Source organism: Polypterus senegalus, chromosome 7 (assembly GCF_016835505.1).
Source record: "Polypterus senegalus isolate Bchr_013 chromosome 7, ASM1683550v1, whole genome shotgun sequence".
NCBI lineage: Eukaryota > Metazoa > Chordata > Cladistia > Polypteriformes > Polypteridae > Polypterus > Polypterus senegalus.
The window spans coordinates 69,799,545-69,822,860 of record NC_053160.1 but is presented as its reverse complement, the minus strand read 5'-3'; the positions used below and the strand labels follow the sequence as shown (position 1 = coordinate 69,822,860).

Here is a 23,316-nt window from a genome sequence, read left to right as displayed (position 1 = left end):
ACATCTCCTCTGCATTAAAAGAAACTGGCAGCATCTTTCAATACACACTTTCTGAACCAGGAACCAAAAGATTTCTTGATTATTTCTATATTATTTCATATCTTTTTACTGAAGATTAATGGTTAAATGTACGTTGATCCTTATTTTTATATTTATTACATTGCATAATTTAAATATTGCCATGATTACCATGCATTACTTTTTAGATTAAGTGAATTAATCAAAGAGAGAACGTTCTGATTTATCCCGACCAAAAGAATTTTTTTATTGTAAAACTAGCCTAAATTGAATGTCCATCAGTAGTGTAGGAAAAGGGAAGCCACAGAAAGCAGGCTGTTTCACTAAGAAGGCCCTACTATATAAATTAAGACACCAATGATCTTTATGTGCTTTACATATAAAATAACTGAATATACTAAAAGTTGCGTTGTGATTTCATTTAGACATTTCTGCTCTGTGCCCACAGCCATGAGTATCACCCGTTTACCGGCACATCTAGTAGATTGTACCTGAGGAAACACTAGTGCATGTGGGAATATAATTACAGGTTATCAGTGCAGAAATGTATATTTGTTACGTTGCAAAAAGGAAAAAACTTGTCAGAGCACATGTAAAATATACAATAAATAAATTCATTCATTCATACATTATATATATATATATATATATATATATATATATATATATATATATATATATATATATATATATAGCTCAAAAAAAATTAAAGTAACACTTGTTAATCAGAGTATAGTATCAAGTCAATGAAACTTCTGGCATATTGATCTGGTCAGTTAAGTAGCAGAAGGGGTTGTTAATCAGTTTCAGATGCTTTGGTGTTAAAAAAAATTAACAACAGGTGCACTAGAGGGGCAATAATGAGATGACCCTCAAAACAGTAATGGTGGACAAAACAGGTGGAGGCCACTGACATTTTTCCCTCTTTATCTTTTCTGGCTGTTTTTTCACTCGTTTTGCATTTGGCTATGGTCAGTGTCGCTACTGGTAGCATGAGGCGATACCTGGACCCCACAGAGGTTGCACAGGTAGTCCAGCTTCTTCAGGATGGCACATCAATACATGCCTTTGCCAGAAGGGTTGCTGTGTCTTCCAGCACAGTCTCAAGAGCATGCAGTAGATTCCAGGAGACAGGCAGTTTACTCTAGGAGAGCAGGGCAGGGCCACAGAAGGTCCTTAACTCATCAGCAGGACCAGAATCTGCTCCTTTGGGCAAGGAGGAACAGGATGAGCACTGCCAGAGCCCTACAAAATGACCTCCAGCAGGGCACTGCTGTGAATGTTTCTGATGAAACAATCAGAAACAGATTTCAAGAGGGTGGCCTGAGAGCCTGACGTGCTCTACTGGGCCCTGTGTTCACTGCCCGGCACTGTGGAGCTCGATTGGCATTTGCCATAGAATACCAGAATTGGCAGGTCCACCACTGGCACCCTGTGCTTTTCACAGATGAGAGCAGGTTCACCCTGAGCACATACGACAGACGTGAAAGGGTCTGGAGAAGCAGTGGAGCACATTATGCTGCCTGCAACATCGTTCAGCATGACCGGTTTGGTGGTGGGTCAGTGATGGTCTGTGGAGGCATGGAGGGACGCACAGACCTCTACAGGCTAGACAACGGCACCATGACTGCCATTAGGTATCAGGATGAAATCCTTGGACCCATTGTCAGACCCTATGCTGAAGCAGTGGGTGCCAAGTTTATCCTCAACAATGCCCAGCCTCATGTGGTGAGAGTATGCAGGCAGTTCCTGGAGGATGAAGGAATTGATACCATTGACTGGCCCCCACGCTCGGCTGACCTAAATCCAAAAGAACACCTCTGGGACATTATATTTCGGTTTACCTGATGCTGCCAGGTTGCACCTCCCCTTTCTGAAGGGGAAAAGGGAGACAAGCGAAGCACAGCTCTCCCTACAAAAAGGTAAGGAGGTCTGGGAAACGACTGATCGGTCCGTCGATAAATTCAGACAGACGGATCGCAGTCAGCCAAAAGTGGCACCGCGGACCTCCAAAAAGAACTCTAAATCCCGGGCTCCCTTGCGGGACCTGTCTGAGCACGTGCCAGGAGCGGGTGTGCTTATTGGCTCCCAGCCGGAGCGTAAAGCTAATGATGGCTCGAGCATGCCTCCAGTTGAATTAAGTAACTTTTTGATCGTGCACGAGCTGGAGAAGTTGCTTCAGCCCGTGCACAGTTTTTTACAGGTGGTGCAAACAATCCAGACGATCGTTGCAGACTTGAGAAGAGCGGCTGAAAAGCCTATGAACAGATTAAATGAGTACCTGCGGCAATTGTCTCGGGAGCCTCCTGTCTGAATTGATTTGGCGGTACAGGTAGGTAAAGCCGGTACCATATATAATGAAATAGGGACGCAGAGTGACACGGGCCCGTGTTTAATCCATAGCGGGTGCCAAGTGGATGCGTGCCCTACAAGAGAAGCCGAAACGTTTACAGAGCGGCCGGGGGAAGGGCCGATCGAGCCGGAGCAGCTGGATGGTGCTGTCTCTCGGAGCGATTCGATCCTAAAGACCCTGACCCGTGTTATTAATAAATCCAAAGGGGTACAGACAGGGAAGGGGCTTTCTTTTTCTCATAGAGAGACCCAGACTGTCGACAAACCCCAGAGTAAGCAGGAGATCCCAAAAATAAAATGGGGGTCTCCTAACAAGAAGGAGAGGGGCGTAAATAGCACAAAGGCAGCGGAGGAACCCTCCTCAGCGAGAAAAGGGACAGAGACAGAGTTCCCCGAGTGTTTCCAAAGTCGCAGAGGGAAAATTCCGGGATGACAAAGGCGGTGTTACGGATGCCGACGGCTGGGCCATATTTGGTACAACTGTCCCTGGAGGACAGGGGATAAAGTGGATTATCGTTCTGAAATTCCCCCAGGTTCTCCAGGGACCACTTCGGAAGGCACAACCAAGGTCCGCCCAGAAGTCCTACCTGGAGGAAGACATCCTTCGCGGGGCTGGCCACTTCGAACCAGGGTTCTTTGCTTGGGAGTACTGTGATGTATGGCCAGCTGTTCATCCCGGCCAATACCCCCACGCCGCCAGATGGAGCCCTCCCTGCAGTATGGAGGTGCCCCGAAGACCAGCAGGGCATTATGGACATTGGAGGCTTTATTCACAGCCCTGTTGGATACCATGGGGGCCGCCAGGAGTCGCTGCAGGGAGGCCCAGAGACTATTTGTTGTACACCCAGAAAGTACGTCATAGTCACATGGACAAAGGGAACGATGTGCTTTCCGGGTGAAGAAAAAATGATTTTTTATCTGACCCGGAAGTGTTCCAGGTCACATGGACAGAGGGTGAAATGCTTCCGGGTTGAGCAGTATAAAGGACTGTGGGAAATCACAGAAGGAAGAGCTGAGTTGGGAGGCAGGGTGGCTAAGCGTCTGGGAGTTTGGAGGATTGAATTATTGTATTGTTTATTGAGTATTGTGGAGAGGAGCGTGCTTTGTGCACATTATTATTATAATAAATAATAATTGGACTTTTTATCTGGTGTCTGACGAGTGGTCTGAGGGTATAAGAAAACCCTAAACTGTCACAATAGTTAAATGTAGTCATCATTGCATATTTTTTTCTTTACCATAGAAATTTAAAGACTAAATTCCACTTCCATTCCTAACAAAGATATTTCTGGCGACTAAATAGAACCTACTTATATCCAAATTCGAGCTATTGAGCCGTCGCCTGCCTGTCTGAATAAGTCACCCTCGCTTCGCTCTTACTTTTTTACTGTTCATTTAATCATGGCTAGTGGTGGAAAAATTATAAAATGGAAGGAGGATTACACTGAATATGGCTTTACCTAAACAATTATTGATGGCGAATAAATTATCGATTATTCATAAAGCTTCAATTGGTGATCTGTTTTTCTGTGTTAACCTCATATTTTTTCATACTTCTTCTCAAACCAAGGGGGTGCGAGGTTAAAATGAATCGGGAAGCGCTGATCAATGTAATCGGTGTACCATGAAATCATGCATTGACAGAAGTTCCCCTTTGCTTGTATTGCAAAGGGTGATTAAATGCTTGATTTTTTAATGTGTTATGGAGCACATACATCAAAGCTTCTCAGCTCTGTTGGTGCTAAGAAAAGGAAACATTTTAAAAATAACGTAACACGATTGTCAATGTAACCTTTTGTAAGTAGTGCCTGGAGGATTCAGTGTGGAGAAACTGTAGAGACAGCGTGTGTATTAACTTGTGGATTTTTCTGTGAGTATTTGGTGGCAGAGTCACAAAGTCGCTTCCGTAACACTGCGTGCGGTAGCTGCGGAGCTCAGCTCAGAGCGAAATGAGGTGAATGGGAGGGGAGATGATGACGTGACTCCCCACCGCCTTAACTGTCAATCCCCCACAAACACAGTCTCTCGGAATTTGCATAAGCACAGCCCTTTACCTGCAATTTTAACTTAGTTACAAAGTGATCAAAACTCTCGTTTATATCCTACGTCCTCTCATTAAACTTGTATCCCGCATTACCCATGGGTATGACAAACGCCAGCGGCAGCCTGTCTATGAACTTAATTTAAACTTTAGGTTTACACCTTGCTTTGTTTCCGAAGTAGCAGCACTCATGAATATGGTATTATAATGTCACTCGCTCACTTCTTATTGTTTCGCTGCCTTCTCAATTATATAATGAATGTTTTCTTCAGTGCTTTTGGAGGTCTTCCTGGTTTTCTACGCACTGCGTTGACAGTCAGTTCACGTGATTATGTGGGAGGCGTGATGATGTCACACAAAACTCCGCCCCCCACGGCTTTCGAGCTCAACTCCATTACAGTAAATGGAGAAAAATACCTTCCAGTTATGACCATTACGCGTAGACTTTCGAAATGAAACCTGCCCAACTTTTGTAAGGAAGCTGTAAGGAATAAGCCTGCCAAATTTCAGCCTTCTACCTACACGGGAACTTGGAGAATTAGTGATGAGTGAGTGAGTCAGTCAGTGAGTCAGTCAGTGAGTCAGTCAGTCAGTCAGTCAGTGAGGGCTTTGCCTTTTATTAGTATAGATACTATCAGTGCATGCTCGTCAACTTTATTTTTCAGGTAACACCAAAGCTGAATATCAAGTGTACAGTATATGTTTTTCAGTGACAACCTGTATTTAATTTCACATGATCTCAATGCAGGTTGCTATGAATAAATTTCACACTTAATCCAGTTCAAGGTTGTAGGGGATCAAAGCCTATACTGTCAGCAGAGTGTGCAAGGCAAGATCCAGCCTTGAATGGAGTGCTACTCCATTACAGGGACTATTATTTATTAGTTGAAAAATCGCATTGTTTTCTGTCCGATCAGGACGGTCCGGGTTAGCTCTAAGGTCCATGGCAGATTGAACCCGGAACTGTCAATAACACATCCAAGTATAAGCCAGGTAAATGATGACACACACAGTCAACAAGAGCTGGTGTAAAGTGCTTCAAGTGGGTATATTAAAAAAAGTGTTAAAAAGATGTGCTGGCACAATTCTTTAAAAATAAATAATCCATAAAATAAAGATGAACATGGAGGTTAAAAGTCGAAATAAATAACAAATATGTCCATAACAACTTGGTTACGTTTCAGGCAGTCCTTCTTAATATCATGAACCCCAGTGCACCATTTAGATTTTTCAGGCCTTTTTAATTTCAAGTTGTTTAAAATTTACAATTGTTCAAAAGTTTATTGGTCACTTAAAGTTCAGCTATTGTCAGGCTAAAGCAAAAGTATGTGTATATTTTATTTGTGAAATTTAAGACTAATAAAATAAACTTGCAAGGCATAATGACAATGTTATTGTAAGTCATTCATCCTAGCATTGTTTTTAAACAAATACCTCATATTCCATAAATAGAAAAAGCTGTAATTCCTACAGAAACAAGACCAATTTTACTGAAGCATTTTTGAAAATGATTATACTCACAATGGCTTCAGGCTTACACTTTTATTAGTTGCTTTAATTATGAGGACGAAGACACAGTAAGGACAAGAGACGCAGACAATGATACACTGTTTAGGACAGCGTAGGGCTCCCTGATGGAGTGAACACTGTATGACCCCATAATTACTTCGGAAGCTTCAGAGGTAGGCGCTGCAACAATGTGTTGAGACAGAACAAATGTTAGAGATGCCTCTGTGCAAAGCTTGGCAGCGTGTTCTTTTCTGTTTTATATGGCTCTTTGCTTTGCACTGCAGTTAAATGGTATCTTGAAGGCTGGCTTACCCTTTAGGTCAGAGCAGGTGCTCAGGATGGTTGGGACACCTGGGGCTGGTAGAAGAATGTGTCACACACGTACGCATGGGAGGCAGCTAAAGGGCTTGAGTAAGGGCAATTCCGAATCAGACTGGGATGTGGCAGAGAGCACAGACTCTTTTTTTTCCCTTTCCTGCAGACCATTCACAGATTTCACCTGGCCCTCTTGATGTCACTCCTGGGTCCGAGCTTATGGAAAAAGATCTTGCCGGCTCCGGCCCCTGTGATGTCACATCCGGGTTCGAGCCGATGGTTGAAGACTCTTATGAGCCCAACCCCTTTGATCTCACTTCCTGTCTTCCCCTTTAAAAGTATCCACCTTTTCCCTATTCCTCGGTTCTGTTTTGGACTCGGTTTTGTGCACATCAGTGCTGTATACAATTTTGCGACTTTGCACCCAGGATACCAGATATACAGGTGGTTTCCCCAAATCTTTCTATGACTCTGAGTTGAATTTGTGACAAATGGTAGGAGAAAGACTTAAGGAATTCCAAGCACTATTCCTGATTCTAAAAGCTATTCCTGGGTTATCCCTGGACGTGTTTCATGGCTAGTGTTTTAAAGCCCATTCCAGTTAAAAGCTCAATTAACTTTGAGTCAAGAGGTTTGTGGCTGACAGGAGCTTTACTAATAGTAGAGGAAGAGGCTATAGGGAAACATATAAAAGGAGGGTGAAAGCACAAGGAGACCTGAGAATGATAGACGAAAAGATGAGCCACTTTACTCTGTAGGTCTGGCTTTAAACCTGTACAGGAAGGCCAGACCTGTACAGACCCTTTCTGCTGTATTTTGAACTTTGAGTTGCCAATATACTGTATTTTTGTATAGTAAACCCTTTTCTTTGTACCTATTTTTGCTTCATTGCCATTTTTTTATTCATGGACATCTCTGGTGAACCCTTTAGTGATCAGATCATAGTCAAATGCCAATCAATCATTTTCCTTTTAAATATTTCTTAGCATTTGTAATCTGTGTTTTCTGTACAACAATGGCATTGCTACATCCCTACCAACAGTTTCCATGCCAATATTGCAAGATGTTGGAGGGTTTTACATGTTCAGGTTATAGAAAAACTGTTTTCATCAGGAGTATCAAACCAGAATTGACTACAAAAATGCTTTACTGTCAGGCTTTTGTAGTCTTTTAATTTTGTGCAATTTATTAAATGTGTGGCTGCATAAATTATAATTAGAAACAGGATGTGTGATCATAATATAAGATCAACATAATACACTATTTCTAGAAATGCTGGTGAGACTGTTTATACTATGACAAACAATGTAGCTGGCTATTTGTTTGCGTTTCGATTTTCCTTTTCTCATGAGTGTACTATGAAGCCATTTATGCCACCTTTATCAAGTTATTCATATTAACTTTGGAAGTACAAATGAATGGACATGTCCTCACCATTTTCTCTGTGCCCCCACAAATGTTAAATGCTCAATTAAAAAAAAAATGAAGTTATGAATTTTAATATATTCTTGTTTATCATGGTGCCAGACAGTCGTGTGATACTGTGTATTATTTGGACATACTAGTAGGAACTTCACTACTGCATACATGTGAAAATATTATGACTACAGTGATCCATCGCTATATCGCGCTTCGCGGCTTCACTCCGTCGCGGATTTTAAATGTAAGCATATCTAAATACTGTATATATCACAGATTTTTCGCTGGTTCGCGGATTTCTGCGAACAATGGGTCTTTTAATTTATGGTACATGCTTCCTCTGTTTGTTTGCCCAGTTGATTTCATACAAGGGACGCTATTGGCAGATGGCTGAGAAGCTACCCAATCAGAGCACGTATTACGTATTAAATAAAACTCCTCAATGATATACGATATGCTTCCCACGCGGTGCTTCGCACACTTTAAAGCTCTAACAGCCCGTATTGATTTTTGATTGATTGTTTGCTTTTCTCTGTCTCTCTCACTCTCTCTGACATTGTCTGCTCCTGACGGAGGGGGTGTGAGCAGAGGGGCTGTTTGCTTAGAAGATACGGACGAGCCTGTAAAAAATGCTGAAAGACTACCTTCACATTGATCCCTTCATTGTGGCCGCTTTATCGCGGGTGCTTTCGTATACTTAAAAGCCCAACAGACTTAATGATTTTTGATTGTTTACTTTTCTCTCTCTCTCTCTGACATTCTCTGCTCCTGACAGCACTCCTTTGAAGAGGAAGATATGTTTGCATTCTTTTAATTGTGAGAAAGAACTGTCATCTCTGTCTTGACATGGAGCACAGTTTAAACTTTTGACTAAAGAGTGTTATTTCATGTATAAAGAGCTCTAATAATGTTAAAAAACGTATTTAGAAGGTCATAAACAGGTTTTCTATGCTCTAGCTGCGAAAATATTAGATTTACAAATAAAGAATACTACTTTGTGGAAATTCATTTATCTGTCCAGAGCGGATTAACCGAGATAAACGAGGGTTTACTGTATAACTGTGCGGAGAATATTTATAAACAGTGTGGGAGAGTTTCTAAGGGCTTAAAATATATAAAAATAACCATACAAATGTATGGTTTCTACTTCGAGGATTTTCACCTATCGCGGGGGGTTCTGGAACGCAACCCCCAATCGAGGAGGGATTACTGTACTATTACTGCCACACTGCTAGAAACAACGCCAAACCTTCTTTTTTTCCATTTAAATCACTGAAATGTGTCTGCAACAATCTACATTGCAGAATACCCACGGAAGGGCATTTTTTTCTTTTTTGGTTGCTAGCTGTCCTCAACATACTATATTAATGCTTTCTGAATTATCTTATATATAAATGTCTATGCGTGGAGGTGTGTGTCTGTAAGTAAGAAGCAGAGTCGGGATAAGGGCTCCACCTCTGAAGAAAGAGTCACTCGCTTAGTTGCTAATACAGAAGTGAGGAGAACACATCGGCAAAACGGTCTCCCTTTTACTTATCCTCCCACCACTAATACACAAGCTAGGCAAGCACGTCGGCAAAACTAAACCTCCGAAGAAAGACAACGTCGCTTAGCTGCTAATGCACAAGTTATTCGAGTACATCGGCAAAACGAAACCTCCTAGGAGAGAGATGCCCAGAGTAGTTCCTTTCCATTACCTGACATCTGTTTCTAGGATCCTGGCACATGCTTACAGTGCTAGTTTATTAATAAAAAGGTGCTTCAGGAATCTAATTAAAAAATAGAGTGTACCAATGCATGTGTACTTTTTCAATAGATACTGCACAATGTTAATAATAATAATTTTTATGTGTATAGCAACCTTCTCAAACTCACAAATGCTTTACAAAATAATAAATAAGTAATAAAACAGAACAAAGAGGTAGAAAATAAAATAGTCAAATTTAACAAGCGTTAAAAATTTAAGGCTGAAGAAAAATCTTTTTTAAATGGGAAAGTCTACAAATAGAGGCCAGATGCAGGAAGGTCTTAACACTGAATGGTCTCCATGCACATCGAAGGATCCCCTCACAGGCTTGACTAAGGTATGTAATAGCTTGCAGGGATGAGAGGGGGTGCTGTCGCTAACATAGTCTTCTCCTTTGTTCCCTGCAGCACAGAGAAACCAGCCAGTGAGAACACTTAGCCCCGCACCATCCTGTTCCCCAGCTAAAAGAAACTCGGTTACCCAGAAGGAGACTTCTTTTTGGCAAGAGAGACCCACCGGATAGAGCTCCCGAGCAAACAGACCCGAAACCTGCATCTATACCCAAACCTGTTTGTTTATTTGAAAGACCAAGGCTAGATGCCTAAACACCAAGAGGCATTTATTTTTGGTTGAACGTTTCTGCTAATATAAACAAGACAACATGGTTGGTACCCCAACTTTTATTTTTGAGACCTGTCATTCCTGCACCCGGTCACAGACCATTAGGAGCCCAGTACTAGAAGACTTAAAGGAACGTTGAGGATTAAAATGATGGAATAGCTGAACAAGACATGATGGTGCTAGATCAAGTAAAGCCTTAAGTAAGTACTTGATGTGGGAGGAAACAGGCAGACAGTGCAGATGCTAAAGAACAGCAGGGATAGGTTGTGTATACTTGGTGTATGTAAGAACTCTAGCACCTGGGTTATGGTCATATTGCAACCTACTGAGTGTTTTAGCAGGAAGGCCAGCAAAAAGGGAGTTTCAATAGTTGAGATGAGTCTTCACTTCGATTATTAATGGGCAAAAACAAGCAATACTGCAAAACTGATAATAAGTTCTTTTGGTAAGTGAGTTAAAAAGAAGTTCAAAGGTACATGATGAGTCAAAGAGGACACATAAATTGTGCAGAACTTGTGAAGGTTGAACCAGCACACCATCAATGTTAATGTTGTGGTCTGTAATCTTACAGACAATTTAATTTGGAGCAAGCAAAAACACTACAGGTTTACTAGCATCTAACCAATTCTTTAAATCAGAAATACATTTAAAAAAACATTAGGGTGGCAGATTAGACGTAGACCTGGTATTAAGATATATATATATATATATATACTAATAAAAGGCAAAGCCCTCACTCACTCACTCACTCATCACTAATTCTCCAACTTCCCGTGTAGGTAGAAGGCTGAAATTTGGCAGACTTATTCCTTACAGCTTACTTACAAAAATTGGGCAGGTTTCATTTCGAAATTCTACGCGTAAGGGTCATAACTGGAACCTATTTTCTACATATAATGTAATGGAGTTGATTTGGAGATGGCCGTGGGGGGGCGGTGTTTCATGTGACATCATCACGCCTCCTACGTAAGTACGTAGAGAACAAGGAAGAACTCCAAACAGCGATGAGCACAAAACGCCATTTCACAATTGAGAAGGCAGAAAAACATTATGAAGCAAATGATGCATACAAGCATATTCATAAGTACAGCTACTGCGGAAACAAAGCACGGCGTGAACCGTAAGTTTATATTAAATTAATTTCATAGACAGGCTGCCACTAGCGTTTGTAATTTAGTGCCTGCCCATATAAGGCCGTCCATCAGCGGCAATCCAATACAAACACTGCCGGTAAATATTCACGTGTGAAGGACTGTGCTTATGCAGAGGAAGATGAGATGGTCAGGGTGGTGTTTGGCACAAACTCATTGAAACTGCGAGAGAAACTTTTAAGTGCGGGTCTTAGCTGACATTACGAGATGGCACCAGTACAGCTGGGAACCTTCGATGCAAGAACACCAAGCGGCTCACGTGAACTGGCGCAGTGCACAGACAAAAGCAACAGTTCCAAAGAGTGCTGAACAAAAACCGAATTACACAATTGAGAAGGCAGCAAAAAAATATGAAGCGTCTGATACATAGAATCATATTCATAAGTGCAGCTACTGCGGAAACAAAGCACACGGTGGAAAAAGTGAATGTCCGCTAAAGGAAGACAGTGTAAAAAAACCCGTGCATGCAGTTTGTCACATCTCAGATAAAGAGGAAGGCGAGCTGTTTATTGATGCAGTAAGAAACTAATCGATGAATGAAACCTCTTATCTTTACAGCGATTGACAAACACGGAATGTAACTTGAACACAACACATCGTACAAATACGACCTGATTGAAACAAATAATGATAATCAAATCCTTGATGACAGCAACATTCAATAACACTCACAAAACAATTACTGTATATTGACAATCATGTTACGTTATTTTTAAAATGTTCCCTTTTCTTTTTCATAACTTCTACTTCTCCACTGCGATACGCGGGTATATATATAAATGTATATATATACCCCGATCTACAGTACATACTCTCGCATAGACAAGCCACATGCTGTGGTGCAATTGTAGAGTCTTAAGCCTCTAATGCCACATTCAGGTTCGATTCGAGAGGGATGCACTGAGTATGTACGCGCTACCGATTCATTTTACCTTCGCATCTCCTTGGTTTGGGGCGTATGAAAAAATATTAGGTTAAGCAGAATCATGTTACGTTATTTTTAAAATGTTTCCCTTTATTAGCACAAGCACAGCTGAGAAGCTTGATGCATGTACTCCATAAGCGTTAAAAATAACGCATTTAATCACACTTTCAATTCCAAGCAAGCGGGAACTTTTGTCAATGCATGATTTCCTGGTACATCCATTACACTGATGCACACATCACAGCTACAAAAATGTTAGAGTCGGAATAAAGCGCGTTCCTACGACTGATCATTTCGACTTCCCGCGAAGCCTTGATAAAAGCATGGTTTTGTGCACACTGAAAAGCAAGCAAAATTAGATGCATTACAGAAAGCGGACTTTGTGGCTCTTACTGGGGATCATTGGACTTCCGTGACCGTTAGTAATTCTAATTACATCTAATTACAAAATGTTCAATGATCACACTGTTTTAGCCTAATGTACAAAATAATTTTGGCTAATGTTACTCAGAGTTTAAAGATTAAGTTGGTCAAATTACCTTTTATGTTTCTGACTTATTTTTTTTAAGAAGAAAAACTGCACTTTATGTTGAAATTTTGGTTATTATTATTTAAAGACAATACTATTCTGAAAATGTACTTAAAGTACTTAAACTACCACTTTATTTTTAAGTCTGCCCAATTTTAACCAGGGATGATATTTTTGTTTCTGTTTTGAATTCAAATGCAGTTTAAAGGCTTTTTTTTTTCAGAAATTAAAACAGCTTCAGTTTACAATATTCATGTCCATGTCTATTATTTGATTCTGTAAGCCCACTAAAACACTTTTAAATTAAAAAAAAACATTTGCGATTTGGGGCAAATTCGTGTCGATTACATACGATTAATCAAGATTAATTCTTACACAGCCTCTAATTAATTGGATTAATTTTTTAATCGAGTCCCACCTAATATATATATATGTGGATATATATATGTAGATTTGTATATATAAATGTGTATATACAGTATATATGTAGATATGTATATATACAGTATGTATATGTATGTGTCTGTGTGTATATATGTATGTATGTATGTGTGTATATATATATATGTATATATGTATATATATATATATATATATATATATATATATATATATATATGCCAGCAACACTCATGACAATGACAAAACAATTACATTGTCAATCATGTTACGTTATTATTAAAATGTTTCCTTTTCTTTTTACTTCTCGCTGCCAATGCAGGTATTTTTATATATATATATATATATATATATATATATATATATATATATATATATATATACAGATAAAGATATACAGATAAATATAAATAGATAGATATGACAACAACACTCAATATCAATGACAAAACAATTACATTAACAATCATCTTACGTTATTTTTAAAATGTTTGCTTTTCTTTTTCATTGCTTCTTTAACACACTACTTCTCCACTGCGAAGCGCGGGTATTTTGCTAGTATATAATAAAAAAAACCTTGGGTCAAGATCTGATTTTCCAGGAGACACTTTAACGTCCCACACGACAAGAAGGACAGCTGCTTTTACGGGCCTTTAAATGTTCAAAGAGCTGTGCGACATGCAGATCACGCAGCACGGCACAAGCAGCAGCATGCATTCAGCCCCCCTCTTCACAACATGAGAAGCAGAGACAAGAAGTGGCTGGCAAGTAGCGTGCCATCTAGGACGGGATAAAAGGGGCCACCTCACTCCAATCAGGGAGCCCGAGTTGGGTGGAAGAAGGATGGAGCTTGCAAGACAGGAGTGGAGGTGGCCAGAAGGAACCAAGGACTGGACATTGTAAATAATAATTTGTAAAAAGTTATTTAATAAACGTGTGTTTTGTGGACACTGCGTTGTCGTGTCTGTCTGTGGCTGGGCTAACCTTTTACAATATATACTGTATATATATAGATTCCTGAGGTATACCTTGGATAGTAGAGGAAGAAGAAGGTTTACAGTATATTTACCATATTTTACTTTAATAATTTTTACTTTTAATATTGCAACATGAGTCTCAAAAGGTCACTTTTTGATAAACATTTGGAATTTTTCCCTGAAATCTTGGGAGTAGTGAATAAAGTGTGGGGTGAAAGATTCTATCAGGCTATCAAGGACATAGAAAGACAGTACCAGGAAGGTTGGGATGTCAGTATGATGGTGGCCTACAACTGGACGGTTCATAGGGACGCACTAGAAAAAGTGTACACGAGGGGTCACTGTCAAAGTTTTAGATAAAAAAAGAAGTGACAAAAACTAGGTAAGTTATATGCTGTTCAGTAAGTAAGTACTGTGGTTCTATTTACACATATGTATAAAAGTACTAGGTTGATGAAATATTTTGATGTTAAATTGATTTAATACACTTTTGTATGTATGAAAAAAAATTGCATAATTTGTTACATTTTAATTAAATTACTTTTCAATTTTGTACTTAAATGTGATGTGAATATTTTATTGTTGTCTTCATGAAAACAAATAAAAATAACTATTCACAATTATTAGTTTCATTTTGCAGACTTGTATCATGCATCATACATACATGGGTTATGCCTGCTATTCACGTGGTACAGTTGGTATCTATATGCTTACACAAAGGTCCCAAAATGTATCTCTTCCAAGGCTTTTGCACAAATAGTTGGAAACATCCATTCAATGAATGGCTGGAATTATAAAAAATACATAAAGAAACAAGGAACAACATGAACCCTTACATTCATGATTACTTAGAAACAGAACTGACACAAAAATGGAATACAATATGGACAATCTTATTATAAAAGAACATACCTTGTGGGGTATCAATAGGTACCGCAGTATTTTCCCCACTGAGTAATACTACACATTCTGATGGTGCCTGAACAGTAGCCTGCCAAGTTGACATGGCAACAGGGGGTTCCTGACAAGGAAAAAGTGCTCGGTTGTTAATTGGTGATCCAGCAGTGTAGACACATTGTCTAAAAAATAAATAAAAAGAACATAAAAGGGGTCAAAATTACAATAATAAACAAAAAAGAATATATAAAGAAAACAAAAATAATCATTAATTTAAAAAAATTTAGTAAATAATGAAATAATATTCACTTCTCTATAATGCAAAACACTAAATGATCTGGACACACAAAGTCTGCAAATAATATGTATATACTTTCGGAATCACATTTATATGTGTATTATACCTTAAACAGAAACTACATATCTCATCCAATGTGCTACATAAAGCTTGTTTTGATTTCACATTTTAATGGCAAGTCTTTACAATCAAATTCACATATAAGATCTCAGGTCAAGAAAATTGGAAATGATTATTTGGACATAATTCTTTAAAGAAAAACAAATACAATGGTAAAAAGTATAAATAACGGACCAGGTGTTCTTGCCTTGATGGTCTTAATGCATTAGAAAAGATTTTTTGTTCATTTTTATGTGCAACAAATTACAACGATATCTCATATAGACAGAAAGGTAAACAATATTAATTGAATAGAAGTAATAGTCATAAACTATTATAAAATATTAGTCATAAACCCCAGCAGGCATACAATAATACGTGGATATGCACATGCTGTAATTCAAGAGACTTAAGGCTCGGGAGAAAAAAAGAAATGCTTCCAAGTCTAGACATGCAGGCTTTTATCAATCAATCAGTCAAAGTAAGAAAAAAGAAATCAAACAGACAAGAAATGACCTCATCCCAAAGAAAAACAAGGGGCTCAAATGCACAGACGAATTAACACATTAGTTCCATTACCAAGCCACTCCAATAATAAAAAAAGTCACCATCCTGTTTTTATGTTCCTGGTGAGGTGACACATCTGTGCCTAAATCAGAAGCATTTCCACTTGCAGAGATGCTAACTCAATACAAGACTCCAATTGAACTATACATTCTTTACCATTTATTGATAACATAATTAAAGTCTTTAACATAAAATACATACCCTAAATTTAATTAAGCAGGTCACATAGCATATAAAAAAATGCAGATAGAGAAAGAAGGTTAATGCTGTACACATACTACCAAGAAAACAGAAGTAAAACTAAGCCCTGCTGACCCACTGGTGCTCATCTTCTGTCTAACGGTATGGTAGTCTGTAAGTAGATTTGCTTTACCTATCAATACTGTCTGAGGGTGATGAGGTTAGTATGTGACAGCTTATTTAATAAAGCAAAAGGTTCTTAAACCAGCTGTGAAGAATAGTCAGTCTAAATGTAGCGCACACAGCTGCTTTACATTCCTGTTTGCAGCTCATATTAAATGTTCAATTTTATAAAGGTTAAAAGAAATATTATGACAGGACCACCAAAAATAATATACATACAGTATCCTCGCTACAGTTATCACTTAAGTTTACAAATACCTCTTTTCTTCTTGTGCACTTGCCAAACCAGAAAGACCTAAACATTCTTCTTCTTTTAAAGTATGTTGTACTACTCCTTAGTGATCTTTACCCAATCAACTCCAGTTAAAATTATAATGAGTGAATGAATTAAATAAAAAGGGCAATATGATATGATAATATGACCCTGTTTTAGCTTGATTCTTGGCAAATGAACATTGTCTATTATACAGAGGAGATGGATGCACAGACAGTAAAATTGCTGTGAAAAGCTGCCATCTTCACTTTGTGCTTTGTGGTAATACACGCAAGAAACTGTCTATGGCATGCAATTAATAAAAAGACATCTGCTCTTTCATTGATGGATTTTCATACTACAAACTATAAACGTGCTATAAAAAGCACCTACACTTTCTTATTTTGAGGTAATACATACAAAAAGTTACCACAAAAAGGTCCTGCTTGACATCCTGCACTGGTGGAATGACAAAAAAGACTTGCTGTATCTCTGCCAAGGCTGAATAATACTCTTTCAGCAGAAATACAACATAGTGTAAAAATTCTTCTTATGAGATGTGATGGGGAAGAGGACATGGATTCCAGTTGGAGAACAACCCCTTTGTTAAGATTTATGCATTTACATTCCACGTAGTTAGACATCAAATGGATTTAAATTATGAACTTCAACTTGTGGGATAACACTGCTCAGACCTCCTAGCCAGGGTACTGAGAAAATTAAGGTTGCATAATGAAGATTCCATTCTTGCTGTGGAACAGTGGAACAAAATCTTTGTCACTACACAGATATTTAAATATATTGTACAAGAATATTGTTCCAAGGCCCACTTACTTGCACGGTCACCCACAATTAACCAGTTTGGAATTTCCAATTTAACTAACATGCACTGCTTTGGAAATGTGGGAACATGGGAAGAATGTACAAAGTACATACAGACAAACCCAGGCATGGGATTTGAACCCAGAATGCTGGATCCATGAAACCTTGTTTCAGTTTAATGCTTTGTAATTCAATAGTCTTTCCTAGAAACCATGTCATATATTCAAATATCCTGACAGATAAAACTGTTCAGAAATTGCTAAGAGGCTTATCCCCCTCTGTTTCATGTTATCAGTTTGGACCTTGAATCAGAAAGCACTTGCTAACCCAGCTGAGCTAAAGGGAATTCTAGTCAGCTGAGCATGTGGGCACCTGAGTTCTAAACTTCAACAGTGTGAGTGTCATATTGTATAGTAGCCTCTCTTTCTCTCTTTTCAGCCTCTCTGCCCCTCTCTACACACATATTTTACTTTTTAAAATTTTAGATCAAGCATTACTTTTATGTACTCTATATTGTAATTGATAACAGTGCATACCTGACAACTCAGACAGGACGAACCTGACATTTATATTATCTCAGTAAGTTGTGGCAAGTTGCAACACACGTCTGCAACCACCAGTCAAGTAATGTGACACCCTCAGCAACTCAGCCATAATAGTTTGTGACTCACCAAAAAAAAATTAAATAGTCGTAGGGTTAGGCACAGTGTCTGTGAGAATTGACAACCAATGAGCTGTAAGCAGGAACTGCAATGCATACAATACATATGCAAGAAAAGAAGAAAAACAGTTGTTTGAAACTATGCAAACAGAAGAAAAGCTCGCCCATCCAATATTTTGGGTTCATATTACCTAGACAGTACAGCAAAAGAAAAAAGACAGGCCCAGACTGATACTCAACTCACCAGACTTAGAAAACATTTATACAGTCATTACTGCTGTCAGACAGACTGATAATTGTGAGGGAGTTGTGGGATCCATCATCTCCTGCAACTCCTTGTGTAATCCGACATCCTTAACGGGACAACATCCAAAAACTAAAGTGTGTAAATTTGATCTCTTCTCCTATTTAAATACATTTCTGCACTATGCCTCTGCCCTAACCTTTAAACATCCAGAAAGCAAAGGTTTCCTTCTTAATCAACAACAATGGAAAATAACTGCCATATAACTGATTTATTTTTTGTTATTTTAAAATGTTTAAAAATCATACTTTTAAAGGCTTTTATTAAAACGAGTGTTGCAATTTTTGGCTGCCTCCACCAACACAAAGTTTTACACATAACCTTCTACCTGATAGGAGCATATGCTGCTGCCTGCATTATTACTGACTGAGGTGCTGGCACATTTTGCCTAAAAAAATAAAGTTTAGATTTAAAATAAGGATTCAGATTCATACAGCAAAAGGGCACAAAATCACTCTTTTGAATTATTTTAGCTCTGCATCTCATTCCTGAATGAGCCATCAATGAAGGAATTTTGGGTTTCTATCCTGAAATAGCAAAGTTATGCCTAATGATGTCAGTTATTTGTAAAATTCTGTAATTCATATTGTTTGCCTGAACTGAGATTTTCTATAGAGTGCAGCAAATGATGGGCAGTTGGCATCTGTTAATAAAAAAAACTTCTAACACATTAATTAGCTTCTACTAGTATTAAAATGATAGATAGATAGATAGATAGATAGATAGATAGATAGATAGATAGATAGATAGATAGATAGATAGATAGATAGATAGATAGATAGATAGATAGATAGATAGATAGATAGATAGATAGGCAATGAAGATACTTGAGTGCAGTTTGGTGAATTGCACCTTGATCTGGAGTGTAATTTTTTTTTTTAGCATTTTATTGAATTTATTAAAAGCAAGTAACAATCTATACAAGCAAGTCAACAGCAGACTTCTTAAATTAAAGTTTTAACTTTGTTCAAATGAACCAGGATGAACTTAATTTTCAGGACTTGAACTACCAGGGGCAATTAACATTGCAAGCATCCTTTCTTGTACTTTCTCTTATATTGCACCATCTTATGTTTATAACTTTAATGCATCTTCTTCAGTTGGTTTATAATTTAATGGCAGAAGGAATAGAACATAACTATGAATACCACTGGATTATAAACTGTAGAGAACAGAAAACAGTGCTCATGCCACAGGACTAGAAGTTGTTATCATTAGTTTATGGCTTGGGAAAGAAAAGCAGTATGAGGTGCATTAAAAGATCAAAGACTTTGAGCAAAGTCATTCATTATAAGGACAGCCATGCAATAAAATGTGTGTAATGTCACATGTCGTGTAGCCGTATGTGTATTTTAACATAAATATGCTTCATCCAAGGGACCAGGGAAAGAGACAAAAGCGGAATGTGATAAGAAGGAACATCAGAGGTCGAGACACAAGACCACATGATCTGGACATCAGAGAACATAACCTATTCATAACACTGAATACTAAATCAAAAAGTAATCCAGGACAACATCCACACTTAACACTACTAATTTTTCCATAAGCTTTTCTAAGACTACATACATTCAGACTTTGCTATTTTATTTTCTATTATATCTTCCTTTATTTAGTATTTCTTATACCTTAATACCACAATGCTTTTACAATTCTATACTTTGTCCGTATATCTTGAGTACTTGAAGTAAATATTAGGGCACCTGGTGTGGAACGATTGCTGCTTTCTTGCCCACAGAGCTGTCAAGTCTGAGATGTCACATCTAAATATGAACATGAGAAGTTAAGACACTGTTTGGTTGGTAAGTGGCATATAACCATAAAAGTGTTGAGTCTTCATGCATCATGAGGACACCCGTGTCTTTACTAGTGCTGGTAATAGCGAGTCCCTATTTAGAGTACTAACAGTAACAGACATTTGGCATTACTCATATATGTACTTATGTGAAGGGGGTCCTATGTGGAATATTGTGGGGCGACTGATAACTGGACATCACTCGAGTCATTGTCTGGCTAGGATCTCTATATGTGTGTGTGTTTTGTGTGTATGTATGTTAAAGTGTGGGAGTAGACCAACCTAGTAAACGGACTTGGTAAGTCTCCCTCTATGTATGATAATACAAACTACACTTTCATGTAAGAACATGATTTTTATTCTTGCAATACATAATAACTTAGGCAAATACTTGGTAAGAAATTTCACTACTTGAAAATAATAAGACATCAAGTACTGTGGTAGACAGTCAGACTTTGGGGACCTTGAAAAGTGGACTTGATGTTATTTATGAGAAATTAAGTTAACATGACTGATGAACATGTTGGGCTGAATGGCTTGTTCCCATGATCTAATGTTGCTGCATGGCACTTCAAAAAAAAACGGTGCATGATTACTGAAAAGTTTGGACTTTAGACTAAACCTGAGAAAATTTTAAGAGCATAATCTCACCAGTTTTAAAATTGGTCTTGCCTTTCCAGGGTAAAAATCACTGCTTTAAACTGACTATCCAACAGATGACTCCAGTCATGAAAAACAACAATCTGGATAGTGGTAAGGCAATTTGGTTTATTTACTGCATTTTATGTGATATATTAAAACCTTATAGATATATATCACGGCCATTTACAGCTTTTAACTGGAATAAAAGGTTCCAATGTATGTTCTTATTAACCCAACCCTCAGTAGTTCTGAAATCTATACAAAACAGAATATTAGACAGAACAAATATTTACCTATGAATATATTACTTGAAATACTAAAACTAAGTAATATGAAAGCCAAAATAAATGCCCCTTGTTACATATTCAATACACACTCTTTGTTTTGTTTAAACAGGTTCACAGAGATGCTTGAAGCATCTGTAACGCAGACAGGACCCATTAGGATGGCCTCTGTTAACACTTTGTGATTACTGACACAAGGCAGGACTTTATTACAATAATTGCTGATGACATCTTGGACTCTGTTCAATGAGCTGCTTCAACCTTGTGGCAGTCCACAATTATTAATTATCCAAAGATGCACTTATCTGCGTCATTACCAAATCATTTGTTACAGCAGAGTGCTCACACAATGACCCACCTGCCGCTTTGATCCCGAGTCCACCTGACTGAACCACCACTGGGTTTGGTCTCATACCAGATTCTCAGTATGTGTGGGAAATCTCTGGCTGTCTTTATCCCTGGTTTTCTGATTTGCAGACTCCAAGAATCTGTTTCAAAGCGAAGCTCCCCACAGCCAAGCGCTCGGCTGCACTCCAAGTACATTTCATGCTGCTCTTGCCAAAGACTTGCAGGTAATGACACAAGTTCATCAATAGCATGAATCTTCTCCTTTTTCATTGGTTGCTGAGTAACAGCATCTTGTCCACTGATCCTGCTAACTAGTTTTTTAATGTGTGGCTCTATACAATTAGAAACTTCTTCAACCTTTACGACTAAAAGATCACAACAGTCCAGCACCAGCACAAAATCTTCACTCCCACAATCCTCAGTGTCTCTGCAGCCTTCTTTTGAAATCCCAGAAGTCAGCATTATGTTGCCATGCCTACAGTTTTTGTGAGAGTTATCTTTTCTGTTACTTCCCCAGCCACTAACATCATTAGCGTCAAACAGAGTTGAATGAGTACTTGCACTTGTCACCGGAAAATCTGTCAAGTAGGGTGTCTCCTGCTTGCACAACTTGCAGCTTTCAGGACAGTCCTGTTCTCTTGCAGGTTTGCATATTGTATCGGCTTCTTTTCCAGTCTCAAAGAAAAGGACAATATTTCCAGAGATGACTCTTTTTTTGAAATTCACAGCTAAGTCCAGCACGTAATGTCTGACCAGCATGTCACTAGTGTTAGCTCTGAGAGGGAGGTCATGTTTATTGGGGTCGAGGTTTATTTCCATGTCAGATTTCTCTGTAAAAACTTCATAGATCGACGTATTTGTGCAGGCCTCTGAAAAAGACAATGCTGGCAGTTAATAGACTAAAAGAGAAATAATACATTCTGAGAAGACTCACAGTTCTTTACAACATTATTTAACTAGTAATGTATTTAATTATAAAGTGCCCAACACTACAGGGATATTGTGAAACTGACTTAGATTTAGCAAGTTAGGGAATGATGGATATGGTAAGTTTAATGAGACCGTAGTATTCGCAAGCAACTTTTCGGAGATGCCTACAGAAAATTAACCCATTTACAAATTGCCTTTGTGAGAAGTGTGCTTCTGTTATCCTTGGTGACATTTACTCTTTCAGCTGGAAAAAAAATCCAACATACATCAAACCTTTCTTTGCCATCAATAACTTTCCAATTGAATTTTTATTACTTGCCCTACCATATTAAAATATGTTCTTACAAATTACAAATATTCTGTACGCTCGGCTGTCGCTATAGTCACCTATACATCTCGAGCATTACTAACACATTCTGTTCTGGGTTAAGTGGACTTCCAATACTTGAAGCAATTCAGTTTTCAAAAATACATTTAATAATTCCTCCATCGATAATTCCTCCAACCGCTTATGTCATTTCACACTCAATGAAAATCAGAGCCATTCAAGACAGCATTTGCCACAAAACAGGAACCAGACTGGATGAGATGCCACTACACCCACACTCACCTGCAGCAATTTACAGTCTCCAGTCAACTTCACCTGTTCATCTCTGGGATATGAGAGGAAAATGGAGTACCCGAGCAACAACTCGGTGGACATGAAGAGAACATTTAAATTCCACATAGTGAGTGACTATGATTTGAACCAAAAGTTGTGGAGCTCTGAGACTGCAATGGTCAACATGATGCACCTTGCAGACTTTGACTGCATTAATGAAGACATTGTGGGAAGTAGCGAGGCTAACGACTGCACATTTTTATCAACTTTTAAAACTATAGTAGATGAACAATTATTTTCACTGAAACTGGCAGAGAAGCCATCATTAGTTAACAGCACTTTTAGGCGGGTTAAACAAGGCAGTGATTCTGTCAAATGGCCTTTTGACGCAGAATAAAATGACTTGCACTCAAATGTAGCTGTCACCAGAGCCTCGAGCAATATGTGCT

General features: G+C 38.5%; 1 protein-coding gene across 8 annotated transcripts in view; it reads right to left on the bottom strand.

The window, feature by feature from the left end:
* The window catches only part of LOC120532647 (aminopeptidase O (putative)), a 233,214-nt gene that overhangs the window by 194,770 nt on the left and 15,128 nt on the right, over window positions 1-23,316 (bottom strand). For all 8 annotated transcript variants that reach the window (XR_005634332.1, XR_005634333.1, XM_039758846.1 and 5 more), the window contains exons 2-3: window positions 21,347-22,205; window positions 14,916-15,082 (exon numbers count right to left, since the gene is read on the bottom strand). Coding sequence is in view for 6 of the 8 variants with exons in the window: in XM_039758846.1 (XP_039614780.1) it covers window positions 14,916-15,082; window positions 21,347-22,155 (976 nt within the window). In the remaining 2 variants the exon portion in view is untranslated. The remainder of the gene's footprint in view (window positions 1-14,915; window positions 15,083-21,346; window positions 22,206-23,316) is intronic.